We start from the raw sequence: 14,094 nt of genomic DNA, 5'->3' as shown, positions 1-14,094 counted from the left end.
ATTATTGACTGCAAATGGGTTTTCACCCGGTGGCAGTGGTCCTACAGTAAGACACAAAACAATAAGACACAACAGAACAATGAGACAGAACAAAATTGAAGTTCATGGTAATAAAGTTATGTGAATAGATATTTGTCGGAAAATTTGTGGTTTTCGCATTCACTTGTTTAAGAGATTCATTCCTGCAGCGCAATACATTCGAAATTTTCCCGCTCGCACGTGCTTTACAAACCATCTGGTAACTGTAGATGTCACTAGTTACAAACTGTCAGTGCTACCAATATAATCGGTAAAATGAATGTTCCATCGTGGAATACAAATATTCTTTGACCTCCAAGTTCACTTGTATCAAAATATCACAAAAATTCCTTTGTAACAAAGGCAAGATATGCATTTCAGAAAAGAGAACATTGCATTCTTTAATCTGAAAAAAATTGGCAGTGGAACCAAGTTTCCGGAGAATCTGAAGTAAATACGCAAACGCAGCAATAGCATGAAGTGCGATCCGCCTTTGTCCGTTAACTCAAACTTTGTTCAATTGTAACAGACCACGATGTCCACCCGCAATGACCAATTTAATCAAAACTAAAATGGAGAGAGTGGAGGGCAGTATCACAGATTTCTTAATAATTCTTATATAAGATAAGTAATTGTGATATTCTACAACGTTTTTAACAATATTATCTACTCTACGACGTACTTCTACAAGCGATTCACAGCTCAGCTCTTTCCGCAATAACGAAAGCGGATTGTTGACGGCAGTAATGAAACACAACAATGCCGAATAAAGAGATGACATAACAATTAGTTTCTTAGGTAAAGGAGTAAAGCATTGTTATGTAGACTATAACATGTGATAATAATTCATGACCAACTTCAGAACAAAAATCACCAATCGGAACACATAGTCAATAGTTGGTATTTCTGTCATGTAAGCACGATAGTAATTTGTAGAGTCTGTGGTTCTTGTCAGTCTCCGTGTTTGTCACTATATAATGTTACATTATTGGACGTGTGGTTATTTCGGAATGAATGTTCTTTGCTCTTGAAATGACAATGATTTCACACTGACAGCGTACACAGTGGATATTTAAAAATAGTAAACACTTTGCATTTATAAAGGACGCTATAAAGATGGCATCATCAGAAACGGCCCAAGTCAGTTCTTTGCCACTGCCTCCAGTGCAGTATATTAACCACTACACCGACGAGAATATTAGAAGAGGTCGGGCGCCAAGACCTCCACCAGTAATTCATGATACATATAATATGTTCGGAAATACATTTAATGCTGATGACACAATAATAAGGCCACTTGAAAGCCAGGTATGATAACTAAAGTACTAAATCAAGGCTACTCTGTGATATGTTAGGAATAATTTTAACATTAGCAAGGAAAATATTTAGAATATTTATACAAGGTAAACCCTGAACTGTATTCTAAGCGCATTAAGACAATGGGGAGATGGTAAAAAGTAAAAATTCAATGAATACTATAATGCTAACATTATTTTGTGATTGCACAAATCATGAGCATATGAGTAATACAGTTTTAACGTTCTCCTCTTATTATGTTTAACTTTCAGGGCATAAAGCGCTTGTATCCACAGCATTTTGATCGTCGTCGTGAGCTCCGAAAGTTGAATCACTCTTTGCTCATCAACTTTCTTGATTTGCTAGACTTACTTGTTAGGAGTCCTGACACTGCTTGTCGTGCTGAGAAGGTTGAGGACCTCAGTCTCTTGTTCATTCACATTCATCATCTTCTCAATGAATTTCGACCACACCAAGCCAGGGAAACTCTAAGAGTTATGATGGAACTTCAGCGTAGACAAAGGATGGAAACAGCTCAGCGTTTCCAGAAGCATTTGGACAAGGTGAGGGTAATCTTCGGTATGTTATTCTGATCCTAGCATATACACAGTTCATATTCAGTGTTAATTATATAAATATATGAAATGAAAAACTTAGTGGTAGCAACACCTTATGAAATCAAAAATAATTAAGGTATTTTTTTTCAGGTAATGGAGATTTTACAGCAAGCTTTACAAATGCTGCCAGATCCTTGTGAAACTGATTCAAAACTCCTGATTCCAACAGAGCTATTTGACTGCATGGACACTGCTAACCAAGATGAATCGGCTAGTGAATCTTGTAATGCTCTGGATCGGCTAATGTGTGAAATAGTAGATGCATTGTAATATGAAGTTCTGAAATAAATGTTCATTTTTGGTTAATGATTGTAACCTAACTCCATGGAGCATAGTTCTTGAGAATTGCATGCTCATTTAATCAAGACTCTCCCCATTTTTTATGGATTGTATAGCTGAAATGGAAGCACATTTAAAAGAAATTCCAGATATACAGGCTGTGCTAGAACTGATTCGTAGTTCCCTTTGTGCCATAGAACCGACCTTGGCCAGAATAACATTTTATTAAAATAAGAGTTAGCTTCCTTTTATCCCTTTTAGATTGCACCAAAATGAATCTGAAAACAATAACAACATTTACCAGCTGAGAATTAAATTTTGCACAGATACATTAATAAATACCTGATTTGGAAATAACATTTTGTAAAGCAGGTTATACATTTCATTAGTGCCACATTGTTGCTTTTTTAGTGTATAACAAGATTGAACTCTTAATCCAGTCTACATATTTTATTATATTCTACTATCAAACTACAACAAATAAACAGCACTTCAGTAGCATCCAAACTGAAACCATCTTTCAGCCTGGTCAATTTACCATAGAAACCATGTCTCCCCAGCTACCTCCTTAAAAGATGCAAGGTGTTATTACAGGATTGTGTAGAAGGAATGACAGACATTACAAGCAGCAACTAAAGTTACTTTCATCTGTAGAATGAATTCTTTTATTTAATACTTTGAAACACAAATGTCACAATGTTTAACATACATCAACTTCCATTTTACATACGTGTTGTTTCCTGGGCAATGAAAACTGCAGGAGAGGACAGGAAAATGGGGGTAACCAACATCAACTCACCTTAAAAATAAGCAGTTCTGCTGCAAATCATGCAACTGCATGATCGATCTAGAAATTCAGATTTAATTTGTATGGAAAGAATAGTTTAGTGCAGCTGTCACCTCTGTTGATATGGTATTATGGCCTGAAATAAACGTGTATATAAGTATTATGAAGTATCTGATGTAATTCAACACCTGGAAACTTGATGTCCTGAAATTAAAAATAAAATTACATATTCTTCCAAAACACAGTAAGGCAAGAAGTCCCACTAAAGGTCAGTACATATCGATGCACATCACCTACCATCCAAGCAATTCTGAAAAGTAATACAGAGAACACCCATTCAGCAGTCAACTGCGTCATCCTGGAAACAGAAGGAAGACTATTAATCCAAATGTAGAACATTCAGGTAAAATTACAGATCACAAAAAAGACAAGATTCCTCTCACAATATAAGCACAGACATTACACAAACAAAACAAATTTCTACAAACATGATGCACTGAAACTTTCTGTGTGTATGACTCTTGTATAAACCATCAACACAACTGTTGCACCCTATATTAATGTTTTTAAAGAAAATGAACTGTATGCATGTGCACAATGTGGTTTTAAATGTTGTAACTTTTAATAATTTAAAGAAATGCAAGAAAGAGCAGCTAATCAATCAAACTACATATTTGTATTTAAAGTCATTTTATACAGTGTCTCTTTGTGATCTTGGTGCAACACAACCATAACCAGTTTTCAGTGAAAAATTTTGTGCCCACTGTTGTTTCATTGCTTGCCAACCACTTAATTCATGCAGAAATTGTGTAGTGTCAGGGTGGAACATAGAACAAAACAACATGAATGTATATTCTTTACAAGGGTTATAACAAATAAGCAATTTCAGTAATTTTTAAAGAAAAATATGACTGAAGAATGTGATTTAATTCCAAAACATGCAATGACCATAAATTAATGTGTGTATTGATGATTTATATAGGATTACATAACTCCGTACACCACAGAATGACCATCTGCAAATATCAAAATTCTACCAACACTGCATTCACGCTTCCAACTATATGCACCTTGTATACTTGAGACATCTCTGAAATGGCCAGAAAAATATTTAAATCCCACAAAAATTTGTTTTTTAACGCATCTTGAATAATATCAGTATTCTTATACTTCTCCACTTGAAAGCCTTCATAAGTTTGGTCAGTTAGTTTCAATAATTTTTAATATAATATTTCCATGATTTTATAAAAACCTAATGCTGATCTGTAATAAAAGATAGTTATTACTGATTTAAACTTTCTAAATGACTTACAATAAATACTCCAAGTAGGGTGGCCATTGTGAAAATATGATAACAGGACACTATAAGAGACTGTCATGATATACTGTATGTCTTAGGCCTATATCATAGCAAACTGTAATGTCTTTCACTAACGGAGACCCATTTATCTAGAGTTTTAAATTATGAAGAAAGTCATCAAAATCTTGGACTCTCTATAACTTAACCCAATTTGTAGAAGAGAAATTACTTTGACATTTTAGGTGCAGCCACTACTACATAATTCTAAAGCATCATATGTTCCATTCTCTACAACAAAAAATAATATTTTAGTCACTGAACTAACATTACAGCCAGATGAAGTTATTCATATGAAATTGCCATTCAAAGCCATTAATAAACACTGAATATGGTCACATGCTGAGATAATGCACTGTATAGTCTGCTAGAAACTGACTAACATTTCAGAAGATCTTACCGTCTCCATAAACAGGGCATAATGATGGAGGCAGTAAACTCCTCTGGAATGCTGGTCAGTATCTATCAGACTACAGGGTTCAACATCCGTAAGGACAACCATCTTCATCCCAGTTGCCAAGAGAACCTGAAATCTCACATAATAAACACATCATTTCAAAACATAAAGCCAAACCAGCAGTCCTCCAAATCATAGATAAATATAGTCTTGCAAAAGCCCAGATACTTTGGGCTACAAGATAAATGGTCATCAGAGAGAAATCATCTGCTAAAATAAAATAAAAAATCCCACCACAACATATTGCACAGTTAATGCAGTAATATGCAAATCACTTTCAATTGTGAAGCATGAAACCAGGACTCATGACGCCAATTATAAAAAAAAAGTTTATCTGAAAGAAAATACATTTCTGTACGTAATGACCGATATTATTGTAGTGTCGAATTCATGTAAGGAAAGATGTATAAATGATGAAAAGGATTGTTGGAACAGGTCTATGCTCACACAAAGACACACACACACACACACACTCAAATGAAATCACACGGTGGTTAGTTCAATAAAGATATCTTCAGAAGTCACTTCTGATGCAAAACTCTTGTCCATTTTGCTGGGCACGAAACATCATCTCTGTGTGTAATTTTCTTCATGGAGCTTCAGGTGATAAATTTCTTGTAGTACAATTTATAAGTGTAAGATATTCTTAGTAGAAAACACAACCAGGACTCATCTGATGCAAGGTCTTTTCCGCTAAACAAACCACTACGTTGGAGACTTATGACATCATTTTGGTACGATACGAAGCACATCGATATAAAAATATCAGCAGATTAGGAATGAAGAATAATTTTTAATATATTGAATGTCAGAAACCAGTACTTCATCTGTTTATGGGTTTAATTTGTTGAGTTCATACGACTATTAAAGCTGTTATTGAATCTTGTGTATCTGCACATACTATTATAATGAAGTTCCATGCAACAGAAAAATGACTATATATAAAGTTGCTTCTATTTCCAGGAAATGCAGAGCAAGTAATAATTCTAATTAAATACCATTATGATACTGAAGCACTTAAAAAAGAAGTAACTCTCTGAGGATGTTGTGTATAAGACAGGAATATGTATTCAGTAATTACGTCTCCAGCCTCTCACACCTCGAAAACTTCTTCCTCTTCCTCGACCTCTTCCACGCTGCTGCGGTGGAACTGTTAAAGGAGAAAATGCATAAAACAACATTTGCAATCACTCATTTGTTTCGCTGACAAATTTTAGTAAACTACCCAATACCAATCTTGAGTTGTTACAAACACAGCAAAACCAACAGGGAACAGGGACATTTTTGAAATTTTGTTGTGAACATGCCTAAAACTTACCATAACTGGAGACTTTGTTGCTGTATTTGCCACTAGGAGGTTGATAGATCTCTCTTTGTGATTTGTCAGTTTTAGGATGTTTGTTAGCGGCTGAATCTGAGCTGTACGTAATGGGCGTGTGTCGCTTATGTCCAGCAGATGGGCCATCCTTCTACAAATTAAAATTAAAAAAAATCAAACAAAGATCACAATATTCATGAAAAGATCATTCTTTTATGTTCCATACCTATATAAATGAAGAAACTGCTGATGAAAGAATCCTAATACCCAATGAATAGGAAGCTGATTGGCCTGAAACCTGCAGGAAATTGAATGAACTGATGTCCAGTCCACAGTCGTCCCTATTCATACTGAGCAATACCAGCTTGAGTGCAAAAATTGACATTAAGAATATCTTATTTGATATTCATTGCAGTTCAAAATGATTATGGCATTCTGTGTTAATACGCAATTTTATATGCTCAATGGATAAGCAGAACATCATAAATCTGGGTCCACTAAGGCAAATAAGCATAACTTGAAAACCAGACATCCACATGGCTATAAAACGCTTTCTTGTTAAGGTAGTATACCAGGTGGATGAGATACATTTTACTTACAGCACTTCCAGCCGTTGGTTTCCAAGATAAACTTATGATGCTCTTATAGCTTGGTGGACTGTGAAACAGATCTTTGATCAAAGTGTTGATATTAGATGTTGTTTTAAGAGCAACAACTTTTATCTTGTTCTCTTCAGTCTTCAGTTCATCCGCAGTCTTCCCTTGCAGAGCTTCTCTCAGCTTTTTGATGTAACCTTGGATGCCACGTGCAAAGTACTGCAACCTAGAAATGAAGCAAAACTTCTAAATAATAAAGTATTATGATCCACCATCGTGGTGGTGGGGCTTGAGTACCTCAGTGATCCCAAGCATAGCTACTGGTAGGGCCTCCCTAGCCAGATAGGTCGAGGGGGAGAGGTCAGACTAAGACAGGTACCCTGGTCCTCCAGGTTGGGGGTTGGTCGCAAGGCCAACAACCTTGCACCGTAAAAAGGAAGATGTTTCGAAACCTCAATCAAAGCCTCGGACAGACAGACCTAACAGAGGACCGAATGGAAGAGGAGAATTGAGGAGGCCATGGACCGAATACGGACCGGAGAGCCATAGAAGAAGAAGAAGATATCTCACTGGACCTGGAGTCCATTTACTGCAGATACAAAACTATTATTTAATCATACTACAGGTACTTTTCATTAATACTTATCGTGTCTAAAAATGTTTGAAGATTAAGTTGCAGATCTTGAAATCTATGTTATATATGCACTGCCAAAAAAATTTTGTGCACAGGTTTGAGTTCCAACTGACTAGTGGTTGAAAGAGTTCGTCTATATACCCATAATGTCCCTATTATTATATAAATCAAAGTAATAAAATAAACATAAATCCCAAACAAAATGGGATAGTTGCACAAGACCATATGGTAACATTCTCATGAATTCAATGAAGTCTCCTCTAGCAATCAACTGTGTCAGGTGGTTGCAAAAAACCAACACTTTGAGAACAACCTCAGTCATCATCAGTGAACTGACGTCTGCAGAGACGAGAATGTCCTGTATACACACCCTGCCTGAACTGGTTACCGACAATGGTAGATGATATTCTGGGCTCCACAGATATCAGCTCCCTGATTATAAGGATCAATACGCTTCTCGGTTTTCTGTGACCACTTGACGTGGCTAATTGCCCAAGAAGACTTTACGGAATCTTTATCATATATGTTTTCAACTGACCTGAATCGGAAATCCTTCATTCTGTCTGCATCTTTTGTTAAGAAATCAGGACACTGCCTTCCCAGTCGATGGAATGCATACATCAGGCATTCTACATATGAAAACTCAAGTCGAGGTTCATCTTGATTAGTTTTCTCTGAATCACTATCAGGTGGCAGAGGCATGTACTCCTTCAAAAATGAATGCAAAATAAATAACAAATGTTAACGAATAATCATCCAATGGAGTGACTCAAACAATAATACATCCTCAGAACTGTACAATAATCATATTCTTTTTCCTATAGCATTGTTTGTTTTACACAGATGGATGAAAAGTCTCCAGTATCTTTGATTTTCTCTTCAATTTATTGCCAGCTCTTCCCCCTCTTCTTGATATCTTCTAGTACATGGCCAAACCATCTTCTTCTGGATCATCCAATTCTAATTCAATTGTAATTCTAATGCTCGTTTTATCTATTCTCTTTATATGATTAAACCACTTCTCCTCTAATTCTACTCATAAGGTCCCAATATCTGACCCCAATGTCAAAGCTACAGGAAGAGGTAAATAGAGAACTGCTTGTTGGAGTGATGCTGAGAAGGCCCAACAAGCATCATAAAAACAATGGCTAATGGTTGTCCCCTCACTTAATGGTACCTGCCCCTTGTCATGGTGGTGGGGCTTGAGTACCTCAGTGATCCCAAGAGCTATGCTGGTGGTAGCATAGCTACTGGTAGAGTCTCCCTAGCCAGATTGGTTGAGGGGGAGAGGTCAGACTAAGACAGGTACCCTGGTCCTCCAGGTTGGGGGCTGGTCACAAGGCTAACAACCTTGCACCGTAAAAAGGAAGAGATTTCGAGACCTCGATCAAAGCCTCGGACAGACAGACCTAACAGAGGACCAAATGGAAGAGGAGAATTGAGGAGGCCGTGGACTGAATACGGACCGGACAGCCATAGAAGAAGAAGAAGAATCACAAAGTGTTAATTGTATAAGACCTCTGCCTATCAAAAATACAACTTGACTTACAATTAGCCTGTCAAAAACCTTCTCTACTTTGGACTCGGCATTCTCCAGACTGCCGCAATGAGTGCACAATTCAGCAAACAACTTCAATATCTCAAGCTGAGGATCAGCTCCATCTTCATTAGAAGAGATTTCATCAAACTGTGGCAGCACCTGCTCACACATGTATGCCACAAAACGTGCCGAGTCAACTTGTGACTGAAAATTAAATTGGGAAATGAATACTCTTATTAATAGCACATAAGTTTGGAAAATAATGAAGAAATATGCTTAAAATTCTGATTGAAAAATCACACAGGACGATATCAATTATGATTTCATTTTTACACTCAGGTTCTTGTACATGTTATTACATATATTCAAAATGAATAACTAAAAGAACATGAAGCATGAAATAATCATAATTAGTATGCAAATATTTCAATTTATGTGTAAATAAATGTGCTCATTTGTCAAGTCCTGAATATAGTAAATTGAAAATTTACTAGCAAGACTACACAGAATAATACATTTTGATACGCTCAGGCCCTGCAAAATATATAAACTATAATCCTACATATAACAGCAACATTTCAAGTTACAATGCTACATAACCTCTGCAGTTAAAATAGCACTGTTAAATAACATATGAATCATAATTTTCATGGAAATAGAACAGAACTCTGCTTCTTATGAAAATTAATCCTATGCAACATATTTACATTTTCAGTTTAAAAGCATCTTCAGTATATTTTTCAAAGCATTCCAAAATGCACACATCTTTCTATTACTTTACGTCCCTTAAAATAAATACAAAAAGGATATATAATTACCGAAAAATACGGCAATGCATGTTTGACACACTGAATTAATCTGTCCACATTATCGTTTTCAACATCTTTTGGATCAAAATTCTGGTTAATCTCAGCTTGCTCTGCTACGATATCAACCAGTTCCTGCTGCCCAGTAACAGAATGACCAAGTCTGGTCCAACCCAGCAACTCCATTATATTATGAAATTCATCAGCAGTTACATCCTGCAAGGAGTAAAAGAAATAATGCACATGCCTACCAAAATATTTCAGTGCTCTATATTTACAACGCAGTGAGCACAACATTTTACAAAATCATCCATGCTAAAAGAATAAATAAAGGAGTTCCAAGTACTGGTAGGGCCTCCCTAGCCAGATTGGTCGAGGGGGAGAGTTCAGACTAAGACAGGTACCCTGGTCCTCCAGGTTGGGGGTTGGTCGCAAGGCTAACAACCTTGCACCGTAAAAAGGAAGATGTTTCAACCTCAACCTTGGACAGGCGGACCTAACAAAGAGGACTGAATGGAAGAGGAGAACTGAGGAGGCCATGGACCGAATACGGACTGGAGAGCCATAGAAAAAAAATGTATGATCTTAATGGATGCCACTAACAATAAAAATATAAGAATTTAAGCCTCCATGATAACTGCATGCGATGAAGTCTTCTCAGGCAATCAGGTGAGTAAGAATGGAATTAGTTTCAACATTCTGAAAACTGTCTTTGCTTCCATCATCAAGGATTGATATTCAAATAATTTCATACGCTGAAGCTTGAATGCATGACAATAATGAATCACCAGTAGATGGGAAATTACTGAAATGTATGTTAATGCATGTCAAACAATGGTCAACCCCCATAACCTTGAACATAAAACATTCAGAATTAAAATAGCCACGTATGTTAAACTGAAATCCTTGCTATGGTTTAGACTTGCAAAAGTAATGCATACATACAGACACTTGTACTTATTTATAGAAACAAAAGTAATTTACCTGTAAAACTTTTTTGCATTCACTAATTAGGTGTTCTTCAGCATCTTTCGTAATTACATCATGCCCAAGAGCTTTGATTTTAACTGTGAGGAATTTAATGCACCTTTCTCTAATCAAGTCATCTCCACTCAAAATTTGTGAGAAAATACCACCAAGAGTGCCTGAAAAGAGAGAAATACCATTCATACATCCAAACAACAAAAGTTTAGGAAGCTGGACAGCCCAGTCAGTACACACTGGATAACAACGGTTCAATTCCCAGCAGAAGCAGGGACTGCACACAATGGGTACTGGAGAGGGGGGAAGGCTCTTTTGACAGGGGTAAAGCACCACAGGCATGAAGCTGATCACTCAACCTCCTTCTAGTGCCAAGATTAAAAAACATGGAGCTATATATATATATACCACAACTCTCCAATGTGGTGCTTAATTTAGAAAGATCATTTCTATGTGATATGGAGCTTATATAAGCAAAGGCACAATTTATCTTTAAGTAACAAGAATGTTGCTGTACTGAGCATAAAAAATATGGCAAGATAACCAAACACACAAGTTTTAAAAAAGTGCAATAAGAATGTCTTTGTATAAAATTCTGGGATTGAGCGTCTATATTAATGAAAGCCAAAAATTTATTTTTCTCCCATTCTTCCAGTTAAAGGATAGAATAATCCCCTTAAAGGATGAGTAGGTAAACACTTTTCTGATATCACTGTATGAGACAATACCAATGTACTTCATATAACCTACCTTTAGCATCACTCTTGAAGAGAGTCATCAGGGAATTATGAACAACACTTAACTCAGCATTATCTTCAGCTTGTAACAGTTGTGCCAGAATATCTGCAATCTTCTGTGTGTGTTCCTTATTGTCCTTACATAAACTTGGCAGGTCTTTAATGGCCTGCTTTCTAATCTGTTAACAAAAATTTGTGGTTCAAATTAACATGTGCATTTTCATCATTAACATTTCATTCTTTTTATATAATATAATAACCCCTTCAGTGTTACAGTTGAAACAATTGTGAAATGCACTAAATCCACATCATGATATGAACAAAATTATCTTTTTCAGAGCAGTACCAATTCTGGGATAAAGGAAGAGAAAAGATAATGCAGTCTCTAGAAGTACAAACCTGGCAGGTCCACTTAAAACTTTGCATACCATGTAGTATATTAGAATTTAAAAATAAGCATATTGTATTGCTGTATGTAGCAACTAAAGCTTAATGTATCTGTATATATTACAATGCTGTATATCACAACATTCAATTTTTTATATGCCTTGAAAGTTGTAAAGCTACAATATCACTCTGCACAGCTATGAAAAAAATTACCAGCCACCATATGTTAAATTTATTCCTTAGAAAATAATACAATTCTTAATATATATTAATAATGGTTTAAGTTAGCAGAATGTAATCTTCAACTCAAACAGAATAAAAAAAATGTTCACATGAACAACAAACTTACAGCAACATCTTCATCCTCACAGAGATCCAGCTGTGCCTCAATGGCTTGATCTGCTAGTGTTGGAAAATGCTTAAAGAAACGTGCTATAAACTGTGATGCTAATCTCTTTTCTTTTGATGACCCCTTTACTGCTGTGAGAATTTCTAAGTACTCTGCCTCATGCTAAAAAATACAATAGAAAATGCTTTTCAAATTATGAGGAATGATAGTAAAGTAACTGGAGCATTAAAGTGACAGTCACCTCCATCTCGTGCTGAGGAAAGTAGTTTATGGAACTTTACATTCACTCCTCCACACATCCTCACAGCACTTAAGTACAAGGACAACTTTACCATCTACATTTGTCTTTACTATTTGTAAAAAAATGTACAATGTGGTAATTGTGCACTATCCTTTACTGACAAACAAATCACAACAATAGCCATAGGGGCAAAACATAAATGAAGGATGACAAATTGTAGACTGAAAATGATGTGAAATAACACATCATTCACACAAAATATAATTTTCTGTACATATTTACTGCTAGTTTATCCAAAAACATTTCAACTAAACCATCCAAAACTAATACTTACTGATAAATGTGTGAAATAAAACATAACAACTTGACAATATTAACCAGGATTAGAGGTTTTCATGGTGGTAAGTTTGAAGATGGCTGTCTTCTAGGTTGTTGCACCATGTAGTATGGTAGAAGTTTACCAATGTTTCAGAGGTCCTTGCTGCCTCCATCATCAGGGACTTATCACCCTGATGATGGAGGCAACAAGGACCTCTGAAACGTCACTAAACATCAAGCAGACTACATGTTGAAACAACCCAGGAGACAGCCATCTTCACAATATTATTTAACTCATGTTACCAGAAGTTCAATGCCATTAATATTAAACCCTGTAAATGAGAACTATCCTTGTCCCAATGTCCAGTGAGGGGTTCCATAAGTATGGTTTTGTGAAGCACATACCTTTTATGCTCTGTAGAAAACCATAATCTTTTTTTATTTGTATCATATGAATTAATTTGTTTTTGCCATTGGCATTAGTGTCCTTCAAAGTGTAAACAGTTTTGTTTGTATGCGTGATTTATATTAACTTTTAATGGTTAAGTATTTTTGCTGTCTATTGTATTTCTCATCTGATTATTCCATAAGACATATTGGAGTTGAAATAAAGTAAACTAATTCTACAGTACCTATATTCATAAGCGATTTTCTAGATTTTACATATTTTAAAATACAAAATACACTGATGATTCTTACAGTTACGTGTAACCGGCTTTAATGTCTGGCATCAATATGACTTAATATCTAAATCCGCACGTCGTGCAAATTTAATTCAGGTTAGTAATGATACAAACCAAAGGACGCTTATCGTAATTCAAAATTTCTCGCATTTGACTAGTAATCCAGAACCGACGAAGCAAAAGTCACTAATCTGAATGTTGTACACAATGATTTTTTCTCTCCATACGATAGGCTTTACAATTAGCAGCAATTATTTTCGCGAGACCTGAATATGTGGCTATTAAAGTAACATGGAGACTCACCTCGCTTTTATCTTTAGAATCGGCCAAAATTCCAAAATTCTTATACAATTTCTCTATTCTGTCTGTGCTCATAATGCTTAATCGGATTCGAAAAATGTAGTATATAATGTTTCTGCACTTAAATAGCCTTGTAAAATATGTTTAATTCAAAAACCACAAACACTTTACTTCTCTCACACCTACAACTTCAGTTTCTCTACTAGATGTGCTAGCGCCAAGTATCACAGAACATGAAATATCACACGTTCGACCCATATATACATTACACTAATTACCACAAGTGACCACCAGGCGTAACAAAAAGCAAATGGCATAAAAATGCATAATAGAAGGCTAACAAATTCGCAAGTCATGGGTATATAGAAAGAAAGGGTTATTAAATCTCATGAG

General features: G+C 35.8%; 3 protein-coding genes across 3 annotated transcripts in view; 2 read left to right on the top strand and 1 right to left on the bottom strand.

Moving 5' to 3' along the window:
• The window catches only part of LOC110834272 (uncharacterized), a 54,107-nt gene extending 46,853 nt beyond the window's left edge, over positions 1-7,254 (top strand). Inside the window, exon 8 of the mRNA XM_087354178.1 lies at positions 7,217-7,254. The gene's annotated coding sequence lies outside the window, so the exon portion shown is untranslated. The remainder of the gene's footprint in view (positions 1-7,216) is intronic.
• MED7 (mediator complex subunit 7) lies at positions 914-2,237 on the top strand. The gene is made up of 3 exons (XM_022073256.2): positions 914-1,326; positions 1,587-1,877; positions 2,022-2,237. The coding sequence occupies exons 1-3, from the start codon at positions 1,135-1,137 to the stop codon at positions 2,199-2,201; spliced, it is 663 nt and encodes a 220-aa protein (XP_021928948.1). The 5' UTR covers positions 914-1,134; the 3' UTR covers positions 2,202-2,237.
• On the bottom strand, positions 2,844-13,934 carry cass (apoptosis inhibitor cassowary). The gene is made up of 10 exons (XM_022073255.2): positions 13,705-13,934; positions 12,160-12,321; positions 11,437-11,602; positions 10,690-10,850; positions 9,718-9,921; positions 8,909-9,103; positions 7,898-8,067; positions 6,729-6,951; positions 6,130-6,280; positions 2,844-5,961 (listed from the first exon to the last, which is right to left on the bottom strand). Exons 1-10 carry the CDS (start codon positions 13,774-13,776, stop codon positions 5,882-5,884), a joined length of 1,584 nt encoding a protein of 527 aa, XP_021928947.2. The 5' UTR covers positions 13,777-13,934; the 3' UTR covers positions 2,844-5,881.
• Positions 13,935-14,094: the final 160 nt, after the last annotated feature.

Source organism: Zootermopsis nevadensis, unplaced genomic scaffold, assembly GCF_977971745.1.
Source record: "Zootermopsis nevadensis isolate Lab colony 2312 unplaced genomic scaffold, Znev_1.0 Znev_ptg000022l, whole genome shotgun sequence".
In the NCBI taxonomy this organism is placed as follows: domain Eukaryota; kingdom Metazoa; phylum Arthropoda; class Insecta; order Blattodea; family Termopsidae; genus Zootermopsis; species Zootermopsis nevadensis.
The sequence above is the reverse complement of the archived record's forward strand: the minus strand, read 5'-3'. Positions and strand labels throughout refer to the sequence as shown.